This window comes from Chlorocebus sabaeus, chromosome 26 (genome assembly GCF_047675955.1).
Source record: "Chlorocebus sabaeus isolate Y175 chromosome 26, mChlSab1.0.hap1, whole genome shotgun sequence".
Classification (NCBI taxonomy): Eukaryota; Metazoa; Chordata; class Mammalia; order Primates; family Cercopithecidae; genus Chlorocebus; species Chlorocebus sabaeus.
Genome location: NC_132929.1, coordinates 26,796,909 through 26,823,378, shown reverse-complemented (window position 1 = coordinate 26,823,378; position 26,470 = coordinate 26,796,909). Strand labels below are relative to the sequence as shown.

The 26,470-nt window shown below is 43.8% G+C and overlaps 1 protein-coding gene across 1 annotated transcript in view; it reads left to right on the top strand.

Moving 5' to 3' along the window:
• Positions 1-4,518, top strand: part of CYP19A1 (cytochrome P450 family 19 subfamily A member 1) — a 32,987-nt gene extending 28,469 nt beyond the window's left edge. The window contains exons 8-9 of the mRNA XM_008016610.3: positions 1,564-1,805; positions 3,065-4,518. Coding sequence (XP_008014801.3) covers positions 1,564-1,805; positions 3,065-3,313 — 491 coding nt within the window. The 3' untranslated portion in view covers positions 3,314-4,518. The remainder of the gene's footprint in view (positions 1-1,563; positions 1,806-3,064) is intronic.
• The last annotated feature ends 21,952 nt before the right edge of the window (positions 4,519-26,470 follow it).

Sequence of the window (26,470 nt, the reverse complement as noted above, 5' to 3'; positions counted from 1 at the left end):
TTTGGTTGTAGAAGGGCATCATCTTTTTCAAACCATGAGAGTGCTGCTTGAAATAGTTAAACGTAAGGAGAAATTTCACTGAAGGGTTAAATATGGGAGAGAAGGGATCTGCAGATGCCTCACACAGGTGGGAAGTTTCCTGGCAAGGTAGAAAGCAAGGAGCCGGAATAACATCTAGACTCCAAATTCCAGAATGTTTTCTTGACTGCCTCCTCTCAGGTTCTCAGGTTCTGTGCCAGGTGCAGGGCTACAGCCTTGAACAAGCCAGCACCATCCCTGCGCTCGCGGGGCTCACGGTCTGGTGGGAAAAAGAAAACAAGCTCAATACAGTAAAGAGAGACCGAAGGAGGGCGTTCAAGGAAACCATAAGCCTTTAATACACATTGAATACAATTTATTTGAGAGGTGAAATGTGCATGTACATGTTGATGTTCCCTGACACTTCAAAAGGCCTCTGCAAAGATGGAAAAGCAGCAAAGCCATTTGCAATTGTCCATGCTCCCTCCTGTGTGCCACACACAGACTGGGTAACTACTTCCTAGTGAGCACCTTTGGTCACCATCTCCATCATCTTCCTTTCTACTTCCCAACCCCAGCTATACAGGCCCCATTAGACCCTTGAGTGTGCCAAGGGCAGTATGTAAGGGGAAGGGCCATGAGAGGACTCTGGCCAAACTAGACTTTTCTGAGGAAAGGTTGGTTGTATATGAGACAGGGCTGCCTCAGGACCCTGGGCTATTTTTTATTCTGCAAAAGTGGCATCTCTGAAGCTTTACCATGTCTGGGAATAATCTAAGCCTCTTTGACCAGTGTCAGGCCAATCTGAGACAGTGAGGGTGTCCATCAATCCCCAGCTCACCCGGGGCTGATCTGAGGCACCTATTTTGTCGTGGTGGGGAGAACGTCCTTGTCACTCTACTGCAGGTCTTTCTTGATGAGATGCCGAGGGACTATCAGTGACATGTAAGGGCAGATGACTGCACAGGTAACCAGAGGAGAAAATTTCGTTGAAATGAATCAAATCTGCCATCTCACTTTGACTTTGCAGCAGCCTGTGCATCATCTCTGGGATGGTTGTGGTGCCAGTTTGCTCACAAGTGAAGAGAGGAAATTAATGTCCCCTACAATTTAGAGCAGGGAACAAAAACTCAAAGATATCAGAAAGCAGGCAGATAAGATGAATGTTTGAAGCAGATGGGGCACGATCTAGATGGAACTGTATGACGTATGCCCCCTCTAAACGGGTAATTGGCCACTCAGTGTCAGCCCATTATTGCTATGTGGGAATGGAAGTTCAGCATCACCAAGTTTTCTAGATATTCAGGCTTTTCTATAAAATCCTCCAGTTTTTAAGGTAATTGGCTTCATATCTGAATTTTTATAAAACACTTTGTGGACTGAGCGTAACATATTTGGCCCTGGTTGCTGGTGTGCATTAGAATTAGAGTCACAGTTTTTTTTCAACCAAGAGCAAACTGTTCTGTGGAAAAAACAGGAGCTTTGACGCCAATCACAGATGGAAACTAACATTACCTTATTTGTCCCTTTTATCTGTTTCCACAGGTGAGAGAGACGTAAAGATTGATGATATGCAAAAATTAAAAGTGATGGAAAACTTCATTTATGAGAGCATGCGGTACCAGCCTGTCGTGGACTTGGTCATGCGCAAAGCCTTAGAAGATGATGTAATTGACGGCTACCCAGTGAAAAAGGGGACGAACATTATCCTGAATATTGGAAGGATGCACAGACTCGAGTTTTTCCCCAAACCCAATGAATTCACTCTTGAAAATTTTGCAAAGAATGTAAGAGCCCTTCCTTAAAGTTGAGCATGCCATTCTTGAAAATGTCAACTGTTAAATCCTCTCTGGTTCTTTGTGTTTGCACCATAAACGTTTCATTTTTCTTACTCATTCCCTCTGCCACCTCACCAGGAGCACACATGTACCCTAGCTTGGAGCAGGGCTCCCGTATTCATCCTCAAGCCTTAAAGGATGCTGGGTCTCCAGCTCTAAGAAGTATCTACATGGTGGCCACAAAATAGGTCAAAATGTGAAAAAGCTGGGCCCTTAATTTGGCTAAAATGAGGTGATTTTTGTTTAACCCAACCAACCTACTTTTCCATTTAAACTTTGTCATCATGTCATCAGATTCAGCTATAGCACCATCTGAGCAAAGGAAAGTCCACTACTGCTTCAGATGAAAATCAAATGAGACCAGAAGATTTGGTTTTTGCAAAGTGCCTTTGGCTCATCAAATGGCCCCATGAGCAGTAGGTCCCATTCTAAATAGGACTTACTAATTAGAAGAGAGACAGTTTTTCTTTTTTGTATAATTGATGTGTACTAGAGATTCCACCTTCATTAGGTCAAATTTTAGACAATATATTTTTCAATCTGAATTACATAAGCAGTTCCCTAAGTGCCCTTTTTTCAATTTGCATATGGTGTAGAAACATGATGCTAAAATTCATTAAGTACTCCAATTCATCTTGTTTCTACATGGGCAATCCAGATAATGCCATGTGAATCAGTAAACTAATCAACAAAAATTTGTTGAACATCTACTATATGTCAGGCACTAAGTCCAGATGTGGACAAGACAGATGTGGTCCTCATTAATTTTCTGCATAACTAAAATTAGTTAGATGCTTGGCACTGAATAGGCCAGGAATCTACATCTTTGCTTGCCTTTGTCTCTTATTTGGTATCACAGAAAATAATCTTTGCCTTAGTGACTTATAAAACAGTAGTAAATCTGTGGCTATTCCACAGAGCTACCTGATTATACTAACACTTGCTGTAATAAGATGGTTTGCATTACTTTACCCCAGAACATGAAAGGCAAAACTGGGGACTCTCTGAGGTTGGGTCGGATCACAAGGGGTGAATCAAACAGGACAGAGAAAGGGCTTGAGTTCCAGTTGTTCATCTGAGGGGCTGGAGGGCATTGTGGCTGATAACCACAACACAGTGTTCTGACTGACCCATGTTTTCAGAATGAATCAAACAGAGACTGAGTGACTCTAGCCTTTAATATTCTGGCTGTCTGATCATTTTCACAGGTTCCTTATAGGTACTTTCAACCATTTGGCTTTGGGCCCCGTGGCTGTGCAGGAAAGTACATCGCCATGGTGATGATGAAAGCCATCCTCGTTACACTTCTGAGACGATTCCATGTGAAGACATTGCAAGGACAGTGTGTTGAGAGAATACAGAAGATACACGACTTGTCCTCGCACCCAGATGAGACTAAAAACATGCTGGAAATGATCTTTACCCCCAGAAACTCAGACAGGTGTCTGGAACACTAGAGAAGGCTGGTCAGTACCCACTCTGGAGCATTTCTCATCAGTAGTTCACATACAAATCATCCATCCTTGCCAATACTGTCATCCTCACAGTGAACACTCAGTGGCCCACTGCACTTTATAGGCATATTTCATATGGGTTGTCACCAAGCTGAGTGCTATTGGTCATCTGCTCCTGTTCACACCAGAGAACCAGACTACAAGAGAAAAAGCAAAGGCCAAGAGTTTGAGGGAGAAATAGTCAGTGAAGAAACTATCCGTAAAGGCCCGATTCCACCAAATGTGCTTTGAGAAGGATAGGCCTTCATTAACAAAATGTATGTCAGGTTCCCCACTAGAGCTCTACTGCCTCAACCCAAGGTGATTTTTATGTCTGGGGCAGAAACACTCAAGTTGATTAGAAAGACCAGTCCAATGTCAGGGTACCTGGGGCCAAACGCAACTGCTAGTGTGAATTAAAATACTTTAATTTTGTTTTCTGTGGAGGTGGAACAGTAACATTCATAGTCTTTGGAGAAATGCTTAGAAATTCAGCATTTGACCCTTCCTATGAATTAAGCCCAATTAATTCCTGTTTGTCCACATATGATCTGTCTGTGGCAAAAGTTAAATCAGAGGAAATTCTTTCCCAGTCTGTCAATTTATGCCTCAGCCACTTGCCTATACTACAATTCGTTGTATTACCTATAGATTCAAGTAATACAAACTCATTTCGTAATAGCCTGGGTTAAGTATTATTAGGACCCTGTGTCTGCTGTAGAAAAAAAAAAATTCGCATAATGCACTTCAAATAAAAATCCTTTTGGCATGTTTCCATTTTTGCTTAGCTCAATTAGTGTGGCTAACCGAGAGATAACTGTAAATGTGACATTGATTTGCTCTTACTACAGCTCCAGTGACTGGGGGAGGAAAAGTCCCAACCCAATGGGCTCAAACTTCTAAGGGGTGCTCCTCTCATCCCCTTATCCTTCTCCCTCGACATTTTCTCCCTCTCTTTCTTCCCATGACCCCAAAAGCCAAGGGCAACAGATCAGAAAAGAACGTGGTCAGAGTAGAACCCCTGAAGTATTTTTTAATCCTACCTCAAAATTTAACAGTTACCTGAGAGATTTAACGTTATCTAGTTCATTGAATCATTGTATGTGGTCATGGATAAAATGCATACCTTGGAATTCGCTTTCTAAAGGAAATCAAATGAACGGAGGAACTTTTCAAACACCACTTTACTTGTGTTATATAGCCAATATAACTATCTCTACTGAATGTCATTGAAAAACTGAAAAATTAAACTTATTTACAAATAGGTAAATATTTGTCATTGAATCCATTGCCATACCATTTGACTACTCTTTTCATCCTACTGTGTAGTAATAAGGCAACAGCTGAGTATAAGATGAAAGTGTAATCTCCCTGAAAGCAGGAGCTATTTTCTTTCTTTTGTAATCCATCTGCATTCCCATCTCCCCGTCCTGTCTCCCTGTATTCTCTCCCAAGCCCAGTTCTGAATAGGCACTCCTGCTCAGAGATACTCCCAACTGATGCAGAAACCAAATAAAGAGGTAGGTATTCCAAGAATTCAAGAATGGATATGAGTAAAAACTAAAACATTTAGTTGAGCTTGGAATTATTTGGATCATCTATATGGCCTAAAAATATATGGAGTATGCCTGTATACCTGAATTTGTCTATAGTCAGCTCGAGACAATCATCCAAATAATTTAGACCCCTGAAAGCAAGGCCAGGATTTGCGATTTAATGTGTCCAAATTAATTCACTTGAAAATTAGTAACACTCTGTTTACATTGCCTCTGGGTGGAGCTGCATGGTGGAGGAAGTCCAACTTTGGATCCATGTACTTCACCTATCCAATACACTTGGGACATTTATATATATTTTATCTGTATATATGAAGCCAAGGTCTGTGTCTACACTGTCAAAGTGAAATGAAAGTTTGATATAGTTGTACATAGATAACTATTTTGCAGATACAAAAATATCCTAGGGAAAAACTGGGAGTGGAGGGGTGGGGGGTGGAAATGAGGGATATGGGGGAGGGACAGGAAGAGGGGAAGTGTTGGTTTAAATGATCCAAGCAAACTCTCCCAGAATCAAATACCTGGGTAGTTGTTCAGCTTTTCATTCTGCTTAGCCTGTATAGACAAACCCCATATGTTTGTAAGGCTTGGCCTAGGAATTTTGGAATACCATTGGCTTTTCAGTAGGCTGATGAACATGTATTTGAAAATTCTATTATCTCTTCAGAATTTTGCCTCACTGTTAAGTGCTTAACTGTCACCCTTGAATGTGCAATGTGCTGTGGATTCCATTTTCATCAGTTCTCAAAGAACTGGAATGTGTAAATTATCAGTGAAATGCATGCATATAAGGGCTCTATCATTATCAAATTGTAAGGACAATTGTCCCCTTCTATATCTTTGGGCATACTAGACACCCCCATGCCTTCATTGAGATTCCATTTTCCCTCTCTCAAGTGGAAAATAATCACATCCAGCAAGCTCTCTCATTATTGAGAAATACCACTTGGAAATTGCCACTTTTTATTTCTAAGCAGCACCTTTCACTGCTAATGGTGCTAATATTCCACAAAAGCATGTGCCATTGGCCCACTGAAGGATGGAGGGACCCTTTTCAATCTGTATCAGCTGGGCTCTGGGACTGAATCTCTCACCTATTCTTGCAGAAGGACATACTAATTAAACCTTATCAAAGTAGTAAGTCAAATGGAGCATATGATGCTTTCAGTTGCTCTTAGCTCAAAGAACAAAGTCAAGGGCTTAACCCTTCACGGCTCAATTCTGTCAGGGCTTACCTGTTTCAAATTCTTCATTTCCTTTCTGCAGCTTTTAGCAGGTATTGGCCTATTCTAGGAAGTCAATGACCATAACCCTGTTTCTACCAGGTCAACAAGACAATGGAATGTATTTAGACAGGGCAATTCCCATTCATCAAGTCCAGCCCATTAAGTATACTCTACCCTTCTCTCTCCCATCAAGAAAACATTTCAAAGTGCAAAACAAATAAGAGTCATAAGAAAACAACGATAATTATCATAAGAATAACCTCGAATCCACTGTGATTTATAACAAAAAGCAAATGTTTCACAAACCTCAGTGTTTTAATTTGTTAGCAAAACATTTCTTGCAAAGAAGGTCTTAATTAGAAGGTATGGCAGCTGAGTGCCTGTGGTCCAGGTAATTTTTAAAGTTCCTTTCAGCACTGTGACTCCATAAATAGGGAGGCAGTGGAGCCCTGAATCTGGGCTCAGCCTTTTTGTAAGAATATGCTTTGGGCAAACTGTTTCATTTCTCCATATCACAGTTTTCTCATCAATCCAATGTGGATAATAATTATCTTATAAGCATTGCTATGAGGATTGCAAGAAATAATTTCTGTGAAGGTCTTTAGCACAGTGCTGGTACACAGCAGCCTCTCACTGAGCATAGGGCATGATAATGACAAGCTGAGTAATTAGGCTGAATCATGATCTCCTCAAACCTCTTATTGTGCAGTAGAGGGCGGCAGGAGATGATGTGCCAGATGCTTCTATTATCTCACATTAGGCTTCATGACAACCTTCCCATCAGTATGAATGCCTCAGTAATCCCTGCAGCCTATTGATAAGACAGAGTCCCAGGGAGTATGGGGACTTGCACCCAAGCACTCAGCTAGTAAAGGAGCAACCTAGATTCAAGTCCACCTCTCATTCCAAAGCCCTTGTCCCCTCTCTCGTGCCATCTTTTTGCAGCAGGACTAACCTGCTGAGAGGCTGGAGAGTCTCATTCCACTTGCCCAGCTCTCTCACCATGTGATGCTGGGTAAACCCCTTTTAAGAGCTGCTCATTCCCCATCTCATTGCCCAAGGAATATGAAGCAAGGAATATCTCAGTTTCTTCATCTATGAAATATGGATGATTTTACCTGCCTTCCCTACTTCCCAAATGTGTTTCAAGGTACCTTCTCAAAAGAGATCGAGGAAAGTGCTGTAAAAGTTTAGTTACTATAAAATGGTAGTAGTATTAATGAGTGTATTCCAATAGCTGCCTCAATAAGAAATTATCAGATTCCATTTGGCCCTTACTTGACCATCAGGAACATTTCTAGCTTCACACAATTTCAATTCATTTCAGATTTGTCACTGCATTAAAAAATAAGGAGTGGATTTTATAGTCATTTTCTATAAACACACAGTGTGCAAGGCAGACTGCATGATGGCCATAAAATTGCCTACATTTTGGCCAAATTGGCAAATGCTAATAAGTCTATTATGATTGACAGCTATTATGCAATTTCTTCTTCTGGCAAGGATTTCATATATGAATGAAATATTCAGTCCCTTACATAGTTATTTCCAGTGGGGATAAGCTAGGGGTTTGGTGTGGAGGAGGCAAAACCAGACACATGGGCACAAAGCTTTCCTCTTCTAGCCTAGTTAAGCCTGGATAGATGAAGAACTAAGGGTTGTGAAAGTACATTCATTCTTTCAGGCCAGGAAAACAGTAACTGTAGGTACTTTCTTACTACATTAAGCCCTTTTAACAATCATGTCATTTACTTCTCTCAACAATACTGTGAGGTGGTTATTACTCTCCCCCATCCATCCATCCATTTTTATTCCTTTGCTACCTGCTTGGTAGGGTTTCCCTCCCCTACCCACATATACCCTAACACATATGGCCAGTGTCTCAGCTTCTATTATCAAAAACTGCTCCTGAAACATTTTTTTAAAACTCCTTCGGAGGCTGAGGTGGGAGGATTGGTTGAGCTCAGAAGTTCGAGATCAAAGTGAGCTATGATAGTACCACTGCACTCCAGCTAGGATGACAAAGTGACACCCTATCTCAAAATAAATAAATAAATAAATAGCTAAATGTGTCTACCTAAGTTATAAAGCATAGCTAAGTTTCAAAATGTCATCCTCCCTTACAGTAAAAGTTTTTGGTTTTCTAGGGAATTGCACAAAAGCTTGATAGGCAAGCTGGGCTTGTGGGAGGAGAGGAGGAGAGAAAGGAGATGGTACCTTCCAGATACCCCTAATTGGTCAACAATTTAGGTACTGATATTGGAGGAATTTAGGTATTGGGAAACTAGGGAATTCTGTCTCATATCATAACACACCAGCCACTCCACCATGGGAATAAGTCCAAGAACAGTGACTTGAGATTTTGCCATGTCTCTCCAACCAACAGCTAGGGGTGAGTCAAACCAATTCTACCGATTCAGCTATGTTATGCAACCAAAGTAAACTGATACATATGTGTTCTCTAGTCATCCACGTTTTACTCGTCTCCATGTCTGGCACACAGCATGCTCTCAGTACATTTCTGTTAAATGAATGAAAGAGTGAATCTTTAAACCAGTAAGAGAAGTTAGTACTATCAAATTCCTAAGAATAGGCACCACATGTACACATTCTAAAACGCAGCCTTTGCAGTCTACTAAGTGCCACTGAAAGACAGTGAATGATCAATCCACACACTTAAGCAAGAAAAACATGGCCAAGTCGGGGAAACCGGATAATCTTGGTCAGGGGTACTGGCAGTTGGGGGTAGATATTCCTGCTTGTTGGGAAATTGGAGGAGATGAACTTTAGGACTCCTGCAACTGAAGATTCCACAAGCCCATGGGTTTGTTCCCCTCTTTACAACCAGTTGGTGAGGATTTAGACATTTTCTAAGTTAAACCAAAAAGCTGGCTTTGGGGAACACATAGCCTCAAAGGGGCCATCTTTCAGAAGGATCTCTTTTAGCTTAATAATCAGCCCGTACTCATAAGGGTCGCAAATATATGGTATTTTGTGTTTAATAATCACATTTGATGCCCATTGGTTGCCAGGATAGGTAACACTATGCCTATTTACAAGGCTAATTCATTTCCAAATGAATTTAAAAAGTACATTTCATTCTATTTTAATGCAATTGTTCCTGGTTCTCCTTCTTGGGTCTCATTCTAACCTCTCCCAACATCCTGTATTTCTACTTCTCGCAGGTCTTTTGTGGCTCCTTCCATAATGAATCCTCTCAGTAGTTCTTCCCTTCTGCAGTTCCCCTCGGTCTGTCTCAGGACCAGCTCTGAGGACTGTGCTCTGGGGAAACTCCAGCCTGTCTCCCAGCCCCAGGCTTGCCATCTTGCCCCTATTGTTGAATGCCATCCCAGCAAACCTGGGCTGTGTTTGCTTTGTGTCCTCCTCTTTCTTCTACCTCTGCAGATCCATCTTCCGTATTTCCCTCATTCCCTCCTGAGCCTCCTGTTTTCTACTTCCCCTTTCTCTTACCATCTGCACTCACCATCCTGAATTGCTCTGACTGAGGTCAACCTTTTATTCTGAGCTGGTGAAGTGGAGGCAGCCACCCTCCTTTCATCACAACAAACTCTTGTGTAGATGAGATGTAGCCCTTCCTCCTTATATTTGTTTCCTAAAACTGCTGCAACAAATTACCACAAACTGGGTGACTTCAAACAGCACAAATGTATTTTCTTTTAATTCCGAAAGCCAGAAGCCTGAAATCAAGGTGTCGGCAGGGCCACACTCCCTTGGAGAGGGATTCTCTGGGAGAACCCTTTCTTGCTTCTTTGAGCTTCTGGTGGCTGTAGGCCATCCTTGGTTTCCTTGGCTTGTGGCTGCATCACTCTAATCTCTGCCTCTGTCGTCACATTGCCTCCTCCTCTTCTGTCTGTATCTTTCCCTCTTCTGTCTCAAATTTCCCTCTGCCTTCTCTCCTAAGGACACAGCATTTGATATAGGGCCCACCCAATATTCCAGGATGATTTTATCTCAAGGTTTTTAGTCTACATCTGCAAAGATCCTTTTGTCCAAATCAGGTCACGTTCACAGGTTCAAGGATTTGGATGTGAACTTATCTTTTGGGGGCCCCCATTCAACCCACTGCACCCCCAGAACAGACTGGCACTTCTTGATTTTTAGAGCAGTAATTCCTAACCTTTAATGTGTGAATCACCTAGTGATTTTGATACAATTCAAGTTCTGACTCCATGGGTGTGGATAAGGCCTGAGGTTCCGCATTTCTAACAAGCTCCCAGGTCATACTGTTGCTGACATTTTGAGGAGCAAGGTGAGCCAAAATGTGTAGCTGTGTGATCCCCAGAGCAGTCACAGCAGCACCGCCTGGGAGCTTGTTGTAATAGGAATGCCCAGGCCCCATCTGGACCTACTGAGTCCAAATCTGCACTACAACAGGATCCTCACACACTCTAGTTGCATGTTAAAGGCTGAGAAGCGCTCATCTAGTCTAGAAGGTTTTTTTAACCCTCATGCTTTATACCTAAGACCCCACTTGATTACACTCTGAACTCTATCTTCGTGGAATCTTCAGCCTCGTTGGGGCAGCTCTTCTGCAACCCTGCACAGATTATAACTCCTCTGTGCCCCTAAGTGGAAGCCCTTGGAAGGCAATTAACAACATCTTCCCTTGAACACTGTTCTATTGCATAAATGTCCCCAACCTGCACCCCAAACCAAGTAGCCCTGTGTCCCAAGACTGCTAATTCCATCAAGCCACAACAGTTGTGACACATATGGAAGCTACCAAACAGGATTTTATCCTGCTCAAATAAGTCACTAGAAAATTATCCCTGTAATCCTGGTTTGTTTGTTTTCAATACAGTGATCAATTAAAAGTGCTTTTTCCAGCTGGGTGTGGTGGCTCACGCCTGTAATCCCAGCACTTTTAGAGGCCGAGGCGGGCAGATCACCTGAGGTCAGGAGTTCGAGACCAGCCTGGCCAACACAGTGAAACCCCATCTCTACTAAAAACACAAAAATTAGCTGGATATAGTTGCAGGTGCCTGTAATCCCTGCTACTTGGGAGGCTGAGGCAGGAGAATTGCTTGAACCCAGGAGGCAGAGGTTGCAGTGAGCCGAGATCGTACCACTGCAACCCAGCCTGGGTGACAGAGTGAGACTCCGTCTCAAAAAAAAAAAAAAAAAAAGTGCATTTTCCACTCTTCTGAAGTTCCCATCAAACTCTTTACTCATAAGGATTCAAACTATGAAAATGTGTCTCTCTTCTTTCATCCCAGTGAACTAAGAATGGATGTTCCCACAATTAAAAGCTTCTGTTAGGTATCTGCCATCATTACTTATGTGGTTTCTTTATTCATAGAATTTCCTCTGGAGGGGACCCTCCTGCCACCCTACCTCCTATTATGTAGGAGATACATAATTAGGCAAAGCCTGAACTTGGTCAACTTAGAATTAAATTATACTATTTACCAGCTATGTGTCTTAGGGCAAGTTGCTTAACCTCCTACAGCCTAGTTTTCCTCAGCTGTGAAACACACGCCCCACAGGATTCTTCCATTAGGTAGATCTTGAGTATTAGCACCCAGCATGTAAGGGGCAGCAACGAGGTTCAGAGACTGTCTGTTTCCTTTCTTTGATCTTCCTTTGGTCCTCTTCTCTTCACATGGCTCTTAGGAAAATGAAGACGCCAATTACATATTTTTGTTTTCTTCCTCCTCCTCCTTCTCCCTGGCCTAGAGATCTTTCAAATTATTCATTTGAAGAGAAGACTGTCCCTGATCTTGTCTTAAAAAGTGCATGTATACTTTTCTCTACATCAAAAGAAAATTATGTCAACTGAAAAGAAGAAAAAACTTTGAAACCAGTTTTATAAGTTGTCAGAATGAATTTGAGAATTTTCTACTGCTTAAATAACTCCATCTTATAACAGAAATAATTTATTTTTGACTTATTAATCATTTATTTCTTCAACAAACATTTATTGCCACATACTATGTGCTGGACCTGGTTCTTAGTGCCTATACCTTTGCACCCTATATGTCAAAACAGAAAACAAATAAAGTAACAAATAATGAAACAGATCATTTCAGATAGTGGCAAGGGCTATGAAGCAAATAAACTGGGTAATGAGATAGTAATGGGGGAGGTGGCTCTATTTTGGAATTAAGTGCTCAGGTAAGGCCTCCCTGACATATTGAAGTTAAGATCAAATTGACAAAGAATAGCCAGTCAAGATCTAGAGAAGAAAGTTCCAGGTGGCGGGAACAGCACGTGAGAAGGCCCTCACGTGAGATCAAGCTTGGAATATTTGAGGGTGTATATATGAGGTGGAATATTTGACACAGGCAGGGTGGCTGCAGTGTCATGATCAGAGGGAACATGAAATGAGGTGAAGCTGGCAAGATGGACAAACCACACTGGGTCATGAGAGTCTCAGAAGCTGGATTTTAAATAGAAAAAGTTGCTGGATCTGGCTCATTCTAGTTCATGAGAGCCACTTGTTAAGTTTTCAGGGTTTTAAGAGCTGATTAATGTCAAATTGATAGCTTGAAATTGGCCATAGTGGGAGTATTTACACCATGATAATTGGCAAATACAACAAACCCAGGTTCTTCTCCCAGATCTCTCCTCCAAGAGAGCCAGTTGTTAAACACTTAACAGAATACCACTAGTGTATGTGCAATTTAAGTGCAGTCAGAACTCACTAGAGGGTTTAAGCTGGAGGATGTTATAACATAATTTATGTTTTAAAATAATCCCTCTGGCTGCTGTGTAGAGAATGGCTCCTGAAGGATAAGAGGGAAGCTGGGGCAGGTGTGGGAGGGGCAATAAGAGAGACTTGAACTCAGTTCTTCTGACTTGAAATTCTGTGTTCGTTTTACTATCACACAAGACAGACAGAACTGATGCCTGCACTTAGTATTCTTTTCCTCTTTAAACTTTTGCTCAATAACCAGCTTTCTTCCTCACTTAAAATTACCATCAGACCAGACTTCACATCTGAATGTCTCAAATGAGTCAGAGCCTCAAAGACCCTCATATAGACTCTGGAAGTAAAAATGACTAAGGTTCATTAGGATAAAAGAACAGCACCTTTTCTTGCTAGAAATTAATCATGTCTCAGGGTTTCAGGGAAATTCTTTATATGATTTTACTACATTCATAGCTTAATGGAACCTTCAGGCTAGAGTGGGCATAATCCACCATCTACAAACCCCAAGGTCTTAGAAGTTAAGAATGTTTTGCGTATGGCCACCCAGCTCTTTGGGGCAACACGAGGACTGGAAGCTCGGCCTCGCTCTTCTCAGTCCAGGCTATGCTCAGAAAGCTCTAGCTTTCCCTGCCAGCAAGCTCAGGCCACTGGCTGCCAGCTGTAGGGTTGTTTGCTGCCTCTGCAGTGGTGCCACCACCCCAGGGATGGGGTTAAAATCCCAGTTCATCCCTGGAGGCCGCCTCCCAGCACAGGGCCCTGCCAGCCTGGTTCTGGCCCTTTCTCCTGAACCATAAAGCAAGACCGCATCTCAGCCTGCCTGTGCAAGGCAAGGCAGAAATGGCAAAAGACGCCTTGGCCATTGATGAAGGCAGCTGATTGCTTCGGCATTTCCCTCCTCCGTGGTCTGGACGCGGGCCAGCCTTGGTCTAGTTGGCCTATATTCAAGTTACTTTTCTTTTCCTGATGAACTATGGTTCTATTCATTATGGGGAAAATTGGAGGAAATGAATTGGTACATAAGTTTTCAAATCATCTTTGTGTTTCTAAGGGACTGGCATCGAGCTCTCAGTAATAACACAGTCGTGAGATGCACAGATGGGAAGACGTAATCCCCTCTTTTTTTCCCTTTTTAAAAACTTTTTAATTGTGATAAAATATACACAACATAAAATGTACCATCTTAACCGTTTTTAATACAGCTCAGTGGTACTTGTACGTTCACCTTGCTGTATACCACTCACGCCAGAGCTTTTTCGTCTTGCAAAACTAAAATTCTGTAACCACCAAACATTTCCATTTTTCCTCCCTCCCAAAACCCTGACAACCACCACTCTATTTTCTGTCTCTATGAATTTGATGACTCTAGATACCTCATGTAAGTATAATCACATAGGATTTGTCCTTATTGGCTTATTTCACTTAGCACAATGTCCTCAAGTTTCATCCATATTGTGACATGTGTCCAGATAGCCTTTCTTTTTAAGGCTGAATAATGGTTCATTGTATACATATACTACATTTTGTTATCCATTAATCTGTCTATAGGCACTTGGGCTATTGTGAATAATGCTGCTACAAACATTCATGTACAAACATCTCTTCAAGTCTCTGCTTTCAATTATTTTAGATATATAACCAGAAGTGGAATTGCTAGATCATACACTAACTCTATTTTTCATTTTTTTGAGGAACTACCATACTGTTTTCCATAATGGCTATACCAATTTATATTCCCACCAACAGTGCAATTTTCTGTTTGTTTTTGTTTCCTTAAATAGTAGCCAGCCTGATGGGTGTGAAGTGGTTGAAAATTGACTTTTTTCTTCTTTTAAGAGGCGAGGTCTCGCTCTGACACCCAGGCTGGACTGTAGTGGTGCAGTCATAGTTCACTGCAGCCACAAACTCCTGGGCTCAAGCTATTCTCCCACCTCAGCCTCCCAAATAGCTAGAAATACAGGTAGGAGTCATCATGTCCAGCTAATTAAAAAAAAATCGTATAGACAGCGTCTCCTGTTGCCCAGGCTGATCTAGATAGAAGTAGCTATGCCCAGCAGCCAGACTAGGCAAGAAGCTGGTGAGATGTCACTGTTATAGCCAAACCCCTGCCTTCCTTAGCTGGACTCCTCAGACCTGGCTACACAGCCTGGCTTCCATCTCTCTTGTTCAAACAACTGATCCTGTAGCCTCTACTTGGACTTGAAAAGCTACTTCCCACAGCCACCGTTAGGACTCCGTCTTTTACCTCACATCCTTTAAATGCTGAGGATTAACCACAGCTCTAAATAGTTTGTATTTATGTCCCAGAAGCCAAGTTCATTTACATTTATTTTGAGTAAGAAATTCTTTATGAGTGATGTACATATATTGTGTGGTTTCTTGGAAAATGATACACGTCTGCAAAGTAATTATTTTATCATCTGGCTAAAACCGTTTATTTGCTAATCCATGGTCTTAAATAACCTGTTTCAGTTCATATTACTGAGGTACAATTTATGGAGACAAAGTGGAGCCAACAGTTGAGGGTATTTTGCGTGACTGAGGGATAGATTAGGAAAGGTGCCCTGAACCTGGCCACAAATGCAGGTGCAGGTGCAAATGCATAGACCCTGGAAAGCACAGGGAAGATTATAAAGTGAGAGGAAGACCCTGTTCCAAGTGCCCAGCTCACACTCTTGCCCATTCCTGTCTCTGGCCCCTCTCCCACTGGCTCTCCCCTCTCTACCCCCAGTTCCTAGACCTGTGGTCTGTGCCACCATCATCCTTTACCTCTCCTACAGATTTGTCTCATCCCATGATTTAGACAGGGTAGCAGATGTGGAATGACCACGGTGGGGAAAATGGCTGGATAAAGCTGGAGGATGTGGGCTGAAGAACCTGGAGGGCATGTCACATAGGGAAAGCAGGTGGGAGGAAGAGAGTGGGTTACGTGATGGGACAGAGGAGGGACAAAAAAGTCAGATTCACACCAGGACCCTCTGAAGCATGTGTGCCAGAGACTTGGCATATTGGCCAGAACTTCTAGACCACTGGATCGTCTGCACGACACAGACAAACCCATGGAAGCCAGATCCTAAACCACAGGGCTGCCCCAACATCGAGCGGCAAATGACATTATTTAGGAGCCCCGTTACCCTTGGAGGTCTCAGCTAGATTTTGAAACATATATATAAAGTTTTCCAATTAGTTGCTTCACATAATTTTTCACTGGCTCTCTTACCTACACCTGAATTGACATAGGATAATCCTAAAATTATGTTGTTAGTTTACACATATCTAAAAGATTCCATTACAATTCTTTTCATAAGTCTCAAATGGTTAAATGCAATCATTTAATGTAATATAATCATTACATATCACTGTAATGATAAAGTTTATTAATGTATATCAAGGGTTCTCACCAGCTACCAGGCCTCATATTCTTTCAGGAGGGTTGATTATTGTCTTCCCAGGGTGCTGGACATGGTACCTGGATTATATCTCTGTTGTAATTAATCCTCTAATGCTTGGCTGGTATCTATAATTTTAGTGCTTTACAATAAAGAAACGTGTGTCCCTATTCACTATGCTGAGGAAGACTCCTATCTAAGGCTGTGTCTCCAGTTACCCGGGACTAGTGCTGCTCAGTTCCTATGCTGCAGCTACTGGTACTGCAAATCCCTCACTGTGGTACAATCACACTTGATCCACATGTGACCCACATGTGAAATGCATTTTATTACATATGATTTTGGAGTTGAGCTAAGTGCGAGGTGTGATGTGGTGTAGCGTTTAGGGGTTGTAACTCCTAAGAGGAAGGGGCAGAACACAGGGCAACTATGCCAAGGATACCCAGGGGACATGCAGGAACTTCGTCTTTGATTTAAAAAAAAAAAAAAAAAAAAGCAAGCCTGATCGGGACAACAAGGACTCTTTTCAAATTGTGACCCAGGTGACTGATTAGAACCACAACTATGTGTGCCTTCAGAAACCCTCTGAGACAATCTCATCATGTAATTGTAACTACACTGTGACTACACTTTAATTTCATCATAACTTTCACTGTCTCTAGCGGTGTCTGGGGTCCTTGATTACTTTAATATAGGCACTAGTAGCATGAAGTGCTCTGTGAACACAGGAAGTTAGGAAATCATTGGCTCACATGGAGCCTTTTAGGCCAGTGGCCTCTGTCATGCACAGCCCAACACTATTTCTTATTCATCTCTCTTCAAAACTGTCCACTGAAGGCAATTTCAAAAAAAAAAAAAAAAAAGCCATTCTGAAATCGTTCCAAGCAGTGGCAGCATCATTAGAATAACAGTACGATCCCTAAATTTAATGTAGAAGTTCTGGTATGTCTACTGAAAACCAATATCATTCCATTAAAATCACACTTCATTCAGGGGGTTAGGACTGTCTTTTCCTTCACATTTTCAGGGTGTTTCCAAACAAGAGGATCATTTTGAAGCCAGATTGCTAATGTACCTAAAACATTACACATAATGTTGAAATCCTTATTTTCTAATTTAAAAAATGTAATTCACCTTGTAGCTGAAATCAAAACAGAAACAGATGAAATGCAGTTATTAAAATTCAAAGCTGAAAATAAGTGGAAAATAGGAAAGATAGGTGATGAGCTGACTACTGTCCCATAAGAGCCAGCCCCTGTTTGTGGCCATTTCTGGACATGTTTTTCTCAATAAAGTAACATGGATGTGGGCTTTTAGGGTGAGTATAGTACAGTTTTATAAAAATGTTGTAATGTGCTATTGTTCCTGTACCTTTTACTGTCTGGTATCCTGAGCATGTTCAAGTTTAAAGTAAGAAAACAATAGTCCTAGTGATGCCGAGAAACTCAATTATTCCTCAGAGTGCCATGGTCATCTGCACACAAAATGTATCTTTAATGTGACTGTGTCATTTGTAAAGTTGACAAATAAAGTGCTATGAATACTCCTCTCCTCTTTGTGGAAACTGTCTATTTGTTAAAAATTATGATCCCCACTGATGTCCTTCATCTCCAGAGAATACAGAAGTAAGAGTGGCTTAGACCAGGTCTTCTCAAAGTGTACCCATAGGCTGGGGCCAGTCTGCAAACTGTTTGAGGGTTCCTGGTGAGATAAACATAGATATGAGTCAGAGTCTAGAAAGTTTATAGCAATTTGACAACAGCCACATCATTAAGCACACCACCAGAGGACTTGTCTCATGGAAAAGAGTAGAGGCCGGGCATGGTGGCTCACACCTCTAATCCCAGCACTTTGGGAAGCCAAGCCGGGGGTGGATCACATGAGGTCAGGAGATCGAGACCATCCTGGCCAACATGGTGAAGCCCCATCTCTACTAAAAATACAAAAATTAGCTGGGCTGGTGGTGTGTGCCTGTAATCCCAGCTACTTGGGAGGCTGAGGCAAGAGAATCGCTTGCACCTGGGAGGCGAAGGTTGTAGTGAGCTGAGATCACACCACTGCACTCCAGCCTGGGTGACATAATAAGACTCTGTTGAAAAGAAAGAAAAAAGAAGAGAAGAGTAGAGAAGGAAAGGGAAGGGAAGGGAAGGGAAAGGAAAGGAAGGGAAGGGAGGAAGGAAGGAAGGAAGGAAGGAAGGAAGGAAGGAAGGAAGGAAGGAAGGAAGGAAGGAAGGAAGGAAGGAGAAAGGAGTAGAGACTACTTTCGGTGGTCTTCATTTCATTTTCTAATAATTTATTTTTATTGCATTTTTTAAAGTGTCAGTCCCTATCGGTTGAAAACTAAGAAAAATAATTTGTCCTTCACCCCGGGAACCCTGCCTTAGGCTCTGCTGAGGCTGAATATATGTGTGTATATGGGTGCTCCAAAGTAAATACAAAAATTATCTGGAAAGTCTTGTTTCTTTAGAAAATACCAGGGTTGAACATGAGGTCACATTAATAGCAATAGCCATGAACGGCTGGTTCTACCTCCCACCCCTGCTGGCACAGGAACTCCAGCCCCCACAACATTTCCCTTGGGAATTTCTGGGCTCCTCAGGCATCCACTCCTGGACCACAACAATTTTATGTGCCTTCCCAGAGTTCCTTGGCTCCAGTTTTTCTGGGAACTTCAGCCATTTGCTCAATGGAAAGTGCCGGCAGCTCCCTTCCCCTCACTTCTTGACAGCTCTCGCTGTCTCCGCTGTCCTGTGTTTGGACTTGTCAGGAAGTGACAGGCAAGCTGGCCTCAACACCAAGAAGCACAGCCTAGTTTCTTTCTGAACCATAAGATTCCCATTCTCAGGGAACAGGGCCTGGGGACCTCATACAACGGTGGCTCAGGTTGGGGGGCAGGGTGGGCAGCTGGAGTTAGCAAGTTGTCTGGCCACGGGGGGATGCAGGTGAGCAGGGCTGGAGATGTGGTATGGGGACTGGGGAGGAGCTTTGGGGAGAGAATGTGAGATCCAGCGAGGAGACCTGCTTAGAGGAATCTTTAAAGAGCTTACATTTAAAGAGCTTACAGGTAGAGATTTCAGATCGAAGGACCATTAGACGTCGTGTAGTCTAACGCCTTCTTTTACAAATTAGGACACAGGTTCAGCGAGGACACCTGCCGCTGGAGTAGGTGACCCTTGGACAAGAACCCAGAGTCCCCTGAATGGTGTTCCAATGTTTTTAAAGATGATCTTTAATTTCCCACCGTCCTCCTCCAAGCCCCACTGTTTCCACCCCACATCCAGTGACTACACGAACTAGCTTTGCCAGGACAGCAACCAATTTTAACCAGCCCATCCTAAGACATTCCTATCTGTCAGAGCCCAGGTCCCAGTTTGGGGTTACGGCAATTCATCACTCCCCTACAATTACGGAAGCCCAAGCAGCAGCCGGGGCTTCACTCAGCCTCACTCTCTTCTCCAGGGTGCTCTTGCAAGGAGTCGGGAGAGAGCCCTGCTATGCTCACATCCGCCAGCAGGGGGCAGACAAGGAAAAGGTTTACCTGCTTTGAAGCCAGGCAGCTCCCTGTGAAGGGGAGTGTGCCTCCTGCCTCGGTTTCTAGCAGCGCTGCTCACTGAACTGGGCTGCCTGCCAGGGGCCAGCAGTAAAAAGCCAGTCAGGTTGGTATTACTGTCTGGTAAAATAAAAATACCCCTAAATGCTCATTTGCTCCATCATTTCAGATTCCCTAATGGCTGGCTCCAATCAGGGCACTTCAGTTTACATCATAACCTGGTCGCTAAAGAGCTGTGACCTTGGGGAAGTTACTCTGTGGCTTCCACGTTTGAAAATGGGGAGAACCATAGTGCCCACCTACTGGGGTTGTTAGTTAGGTCAAACAAATTAGAAATTTCTTGCTATGTAGTTGAGTACTCAACACACATAAGCCAGCAATAATACGTGATTTTACTTTATTAACTCATCCTTCAAATAAGCATTTATTGAGCATCTACTATGCTTAAGGCCCTGACCCACGTGTTTAGGAGACTGAAAAATTAATAAGATGTTCCTTCAAAAATGTTACAATTATTTTCTATCATTTATCTATTATCAACACTGTAATCTCTTATTTCTTTTTTCTTTCTTTCTTTTTTTTTTTTTTTTTTTTTTTTTTTTTTTTTGAGACAGAGTCTCTCTCTGTCGCCCAGGCTGGAGTGCAGTGGCGCCATCTCGCTCACTGCAAGCTCCGCCTTCCGGATTCACGCCATTCTCCTGCCTCAGCCTCCCAAGTAGCTGGGACTACAGGCGCCCGCCAACACGCCCAGCTAATTTTTTCTATTTTTTAGTAGAGACAGGGTTTCACCGTGTTAGCCAGGATGGTCTCAATCTCCTGACCTCGTGATCCGCCCGCCTCGGCCTCCCAAAGTGCTGGGATTACAGGCGTGAGCCTCCGTGCCCGGCCTCTCTTATTTGTTTGATTGCCCTTGTTATGAGGAAGCTCAGCACGAAAGCTGAAGGCCAGTCTTTGCTGCTGTTTTGATCCTCAGGACCATCGGCTCTGCATGCTTTCTTTCTGTTGGTTCTCGTATTCCATTCTATTTTATTTATTAAGTCACAGCATACACTTCTTGCCTGACCTGCTCCATGCCGGGGTCTGGGCTTGCTGCCTTACTGATGGGAAGTCAGAGCGGAGCACTTTACGGAATGGAAGGCCACTAAACCCCCCCACTCCCCAGCCCTCCGCAAAAAAAAAAAAAAAAAAAAAAAAAATTACGGGTAAGGAAGTGACTCATGAGGCCTGAGGGGATGAGAGATGGAGGAGAAACAGCAACAATGAAAACACCTCTGAGAAAGACAGGATGAGAGACTCTGGGGAAAGAAAGAAAACACAGTGAAAGTAAAGACCTTGCCAAGGGCCAGCCCATCATGTGGGCAGAGAAGAAAAGAAAGGGACAATGTGGAGGCGTGAGCTGAAAAGCACAGGTTCAGAGATAAGTTGCTTTTTGTATCCATTTCAGGAGCAGAGCAAGGGGCAGCGAGGCCAACTAGCGATGTTTCCCATCAAGAGACAGAGAAGGGCAGGGAGCAGAAATCACTGTTTCCAGAGTGGAAAAACACAACTGAGTGTCTGAACCGCGAAAGTCACAGCGTCAGCTGGCTGGACAGCTGAGCGTCCAGGTTCGCCGGCCAGCTCGGGCAGCTGATGCTCATGTCCCCTCACCCCTGAGCCAGTCTGGAGCCAGGATGTAAATAAGTCACCTGCGTATGTTAAAAATATAACAGGACAGCCATTGGCCTTGCTCAGCAATGTTGAAGAGTCCTGCAGATGGAATGGTGCACTTCAAGGAAGAAAAAGTACAAAAGAAAAATTGCTGATTATGGCAAAGGAGAAAACAGAGTGATTCATGTGTTAAGCCTGGGTCAAGAAAATGTCTTGGCCAAACAACTCACCACTTTTCTTTTAAAGACTAAGCAGACCCCACAAAAATGTGCACCTCTGTGGGCCAAAGGGTATGGGCTGGAACCATACATTGGAAACTGCCCCCACTGTCTGCCAATTGCAGAATGGGTGCATGCATTGTATTTTGAGACAGCAATGAGAATGAACAAACTTCAACTACATACAACAATGTGGCTGAATCTCACAGCAGAACGTTCTGGTTTCTGTGCCCCCACCCAATAATAAAGCAAGTTTCAAATGTATATGTAAAGTTGTTTTAACATTTCTTTATGCCATATAAACCTGTAGTTGTTTTGACTTCTTTGAACCAGTTATAACATCTTACCAGTTCCCTCGTTCAACTAGGGAGTTAAATAAAATCTTTGATATGCGTTCATTGTACATTTCCATGAGAACCATTATTTTACTTATTTAAAAAGACTATCCTCTATCACATGGGAAGAGGTCAGGTTCAGATGCATGGTCCCTGGGTTTCCTGAGGAAGGCCCCCTCTTCATTGTACCATGGTCTGCTGGCAGGAGGCCCAGTAGACCTCATAGGGCAGGCGTGAGGCCAGGGCCCAGGTTGGCCTTGTCTTCTGCTTCCTGGCCAGGGTTGGCATGGACAGCAGAAGGCAGGGTGGATTTTGGAAGGAACTCTGCCTGGCCCAAAGGCAATAAACAGTGAGCAGGGAAGGATCCTGGCAAGGCCAGACCTGCGGGCCCCATCATGGGCTGCCTAGGGGCTGAGGGACCAAACTGGAACGCTGGAATTGGGTGGTGCAAAAAAAGAAAACAATGCAGCTAACTGGGTAAGTGCAAACACAGGATCCTGAAGGACACAGGTTTAGGTTCTTCTTTGCCCCCTTCCTAGTTCTGTGATCTGGGCAAATTAACAAATTCCCCAAGTTTCATTTCTTCCTCTTTAAAAAAACATCGATGATACCACAGTACCTATTTCCTGGGTGGGGGAAGGGCAGTGTGAAAATTAAGTAAGGTGATACACGTGAGGCTCTTGGTACCACTTCTGCCCTGAACATGTGATAAATGGCAGTTATTTTCATTGGTATTGTCAGCAAGAGACTGCAGCTTCTGGTGGAGGATGCATTGAGCAAGTGCTTGTGGCTCTTGGGTTTTTTGATCTATAGAGCACTATTCGTCCCTATTATTTTCCCATGACCTAAAAAACATTGTAACCCTCCCAAGGTGAAGTAAAAAATAGAATGAATCTAAAAAGAAGTCAAGTTATCATTAATTTATCAAAGCAAGAAGTAAGTACTTTATAATTTTTAACCACAGGAACAAAGATGCATAAGGAATTTCTTTCTTTTCTTTTCTTTTCTTTTTTTTTTTTTTTTTTTTTTTTTTGAGACAGGGTCTTTCTCTGTCACCCAGGCTGGAATACAGTGGCATGATCTTGGCTCACTGCAGCCTCCACCTCCTGGGCTCAAACAATTCTACCACCTCAGCCTCCACAGTAGCTGGGACCACCAGGCCCAGTTAATTTTTATATTTTTTGTAGAGGCAAGGTTTCTGTATGTTGACCAGGCTGGTCTTGAACTCCTGGGCTAAAGCAATCCGCCCACCTTGGCCTCCCAAAGTGCTGAGATTACAGGTGTAAGCCACCATGCCTGGACAGGAATTTCTTTTAAGAGAAGTAGCTAGTGATGGCAGTCGTAATGGTTGGCATTTATTAAGCATTTGTTCTCTGCCAGGCAGGATGCCCACGGAGCAGCGTGTCCTGTCGTTTCATTCCTCATTTATCACATGCTAAAGGCAACCTCATGAGGGGGTGCATGTTACTGCCTGTTTCTAGTTGGGAAGTGACAAAGAGCTGGGATTTAAACCCAGGCTAAGCCAACCAGCCCCACTGTGTGTAGAGGAGGCTGAGAAGCCTGATCCTAGATGCTAGGGTGTGAGGGTAGATCTGAGGTGCTGGCAGGACCTCCAAGCAGCACTTTTCAGCCAGAAGTTGAAATGTAGGACTGATGCTAAGGAGAGGTCAGATTCATTTAGCATATATTAATGGAGGGCCTATTATGTGTCAGGCACTGTTCTAGGCTGAATAAAAGAGGCAAAAATCACTGCTTCCATCAAGCTATAATTCCAGTGGAGCATTTAGATAACAAACATAGTAAATAAGTAATACACATAGTATGCTAGCTAGGGATAAGGTCCATAGAGAAAATTAAAGAGAGAAAGGATTCAGACAGCCGGGGTGGGGGTGGAGGGTGCAAGTGTACTTAGGGTGGTCAGGGAAGGCTTATTTAGGGGCATTTGTGTAAAACCTGCAGGAGATGAGGGAATAAGCCAAGCAGCTTTTTGGGAGGAGAACATTCTGGATGGTGGGAACAGCAGTGCAAAGGCCCCAAGGTGGGAGAACACTTGGCATGTTTGAGGAGCAGCAGGAGGCCGTTGTGGCTGGACCAAAGTGGACAAGGGCACGCATGTCAGAGACGTGTCGGAGACAGGCAAGAGGTGCAGACGCAGAGGGGCCTTCTATGCTGAGTGACTCGAGGGTGGTCCTGAGCAGACCAAATACACCGGCTGGCTTAGGCAAAAGAACTACTCTGGCCACTTCACGGACAGTGAAGTCTAGTGGGGCAGGGGTGACACAGGAAATCACTCAGAAGCCACTTACACTAGCTCAGACAGGAGACGGTGGTAGCTGGAGCAGCGTGGCAAGGGACTTCGGGGAGAAGTAATGAGATTCTGGGATTTGGGAGTCTTCAGAAACCTTTGAGACTATCCTTTGAGGGGTGTTCTCATGTGGGGCCTGATCCCAATAACCTTTCTTGGAAAGCCCTCTCCTGGTGTCTCCAGGATAATAGAACACATCACCCATGAAAAGGAACCTTTCTGGCCCCTGCCAAGTGTCCGGGCACAGAGCCAGCTTTTTCTCTAGCCCCCAGGGATTCTGGGCCCCTCTCTAAGACATGAACAGTGGCAGGTAATGAGCACTGAAAGCCCCTTAACTTTCCCTCAGATTTTCCTCAGAAACGAAGCAAATGCCACCAGGAGCAATGTTCCAGTTTCTATTGTTGCGTTAAAAACACCCTAAAACTTTACGACATAAAGCAGTATGTTCTTATGCTCTCGGATTCTGTGGGTCAGTAACTCTAAGAGGGTACCACGGGGTGGCTTATCTCTGCCCCACTATGTCTGGACCCTCAGCTGGGAAAGTTCAATGGCTGGGGGTGATGGATGAGAGTCTGACATCACCTGGAGGTGTCCTTGCTCACGTTCTGGCTGTCGGCTGGCATCTCTGCTGGCTACTGGGCAGAACATCTACACTTGGCCTCTCCCTGTGGTCTCCTTGTGTAGGGTGGCGTGGGCGTCCTGCACGCCACAGTGGCTGGGTCGGGAAGGCCTGTGTTATGTACATGAGAACTGACCCTGCAGCAGCCACCTGGCAAGCAACAGAGATACCAGAAAACAAAATTGCCACACTGCAGATAGCAAGACAAAGAGGTGGAAAGTATTGGGGGCCCGAATTAACCTGGGGCACTCTACCTCAAATTTCCTGTTTGGTGAAATCAAATACATTTTCTGTATTGCTGAAACCAGTTCAAGTTGGGGTTTTCTGTTATTGTCACTGAAGGCAGCATAACTGATACAGCGCTCTTGATCTGCCAGGACTCTGGTGGGCTGCATACTCCGGGGAAGGAAGCCAGGGCTGGAGCATCACCACCCACGACAACCGACATCCTGCTGCCAGCAGACAGCTGCTGCCTCCTGGGGCAGCTGGGGTCAGGGGTCTCTATGGTTGTTCATGCATGAGCCGTCAAGACGTGATTCTCGGTATCTTCCCCCTATAAAGGCAAAGAATCGATTCCTTGCAATTCTCAAGAACTCACACCCAGGGGATGGAGGCGGGGGTGTGTGGGGAGTAGTTCTGATGTGTGGTAACTTGACGGTGACAAAACAAAAAAATGGAAAACACTAGGGGGAGAAAACCCTTCAGACATGGCCCCAACACTCTAACTCCCAGGGAGTTGCTTACCTGAAGTCGTGCGTATGGTGAAAAAAGAGGCTGTTAGTGTCCCAGACACATCCCTTAGACCTTTCAGTGGACTTCAGCCAACTTCAAACTGTGTGTCTCTATGCCTGTGCCTGGGACTTTTTCCAAAACTGTGGAAATCCCCTCAACTCACATGCAAAGAAAGCCAGAAGTGGGGGAGAATTAACACCCCTACGGAGCAGCCTTCCACCAATGCACCTAGAAGCTGCTGTATAGACACCCTGTCCTCTCCCTTGGGTGGTAATATTCTGAGGCGTGTGTTTGATATTGGTTTCCAGAGCTTCCTCACGGAACTAAGCTCCATCTGCCTGCTATGAGAGCTGGTGGAACTGCATCCTTTGTTGGCTGCCTTCCTTCCTGAATCACTTCCCCATTTCCCCCTCCCCTACTGGCATTCTCTGCCCCTCCCAGATAAATTGCCTATGCTCAAATCTGTCTCAGCATCTACTTCTAGGGGGCCCAAACTAAGGTAGTGATCATAAGGGAGTGGTTGGTTGAAGAACATGAGAAAATAAATTGACAGGAAAATCTCTGCAGGATGAAGTGACAATCGAGCCACAGGATTCTCTTAACTAGGAGACTCCAGAAGTCATGAAACCAGGGCTTTTTTGACTTGCCAACTGGGAGATGAGCCTCCTAAACTTTCAAGGCCCAGTGGTAGCTCATGGGTGCCCAGTTGTTGAGCCTTCTGTGTGTCCAGGGGCCAGGGCACCATTAATGCCATTCTGGTTGGATCTAATCCCAACAGCACCCGTGAGCAGCATTTCACACTGATGACCGCTCATCCACTCATCTCCTGTCTCCCTGCAGCTGAGGAAACCTCTCGGCAGTGATCAGCATAGAG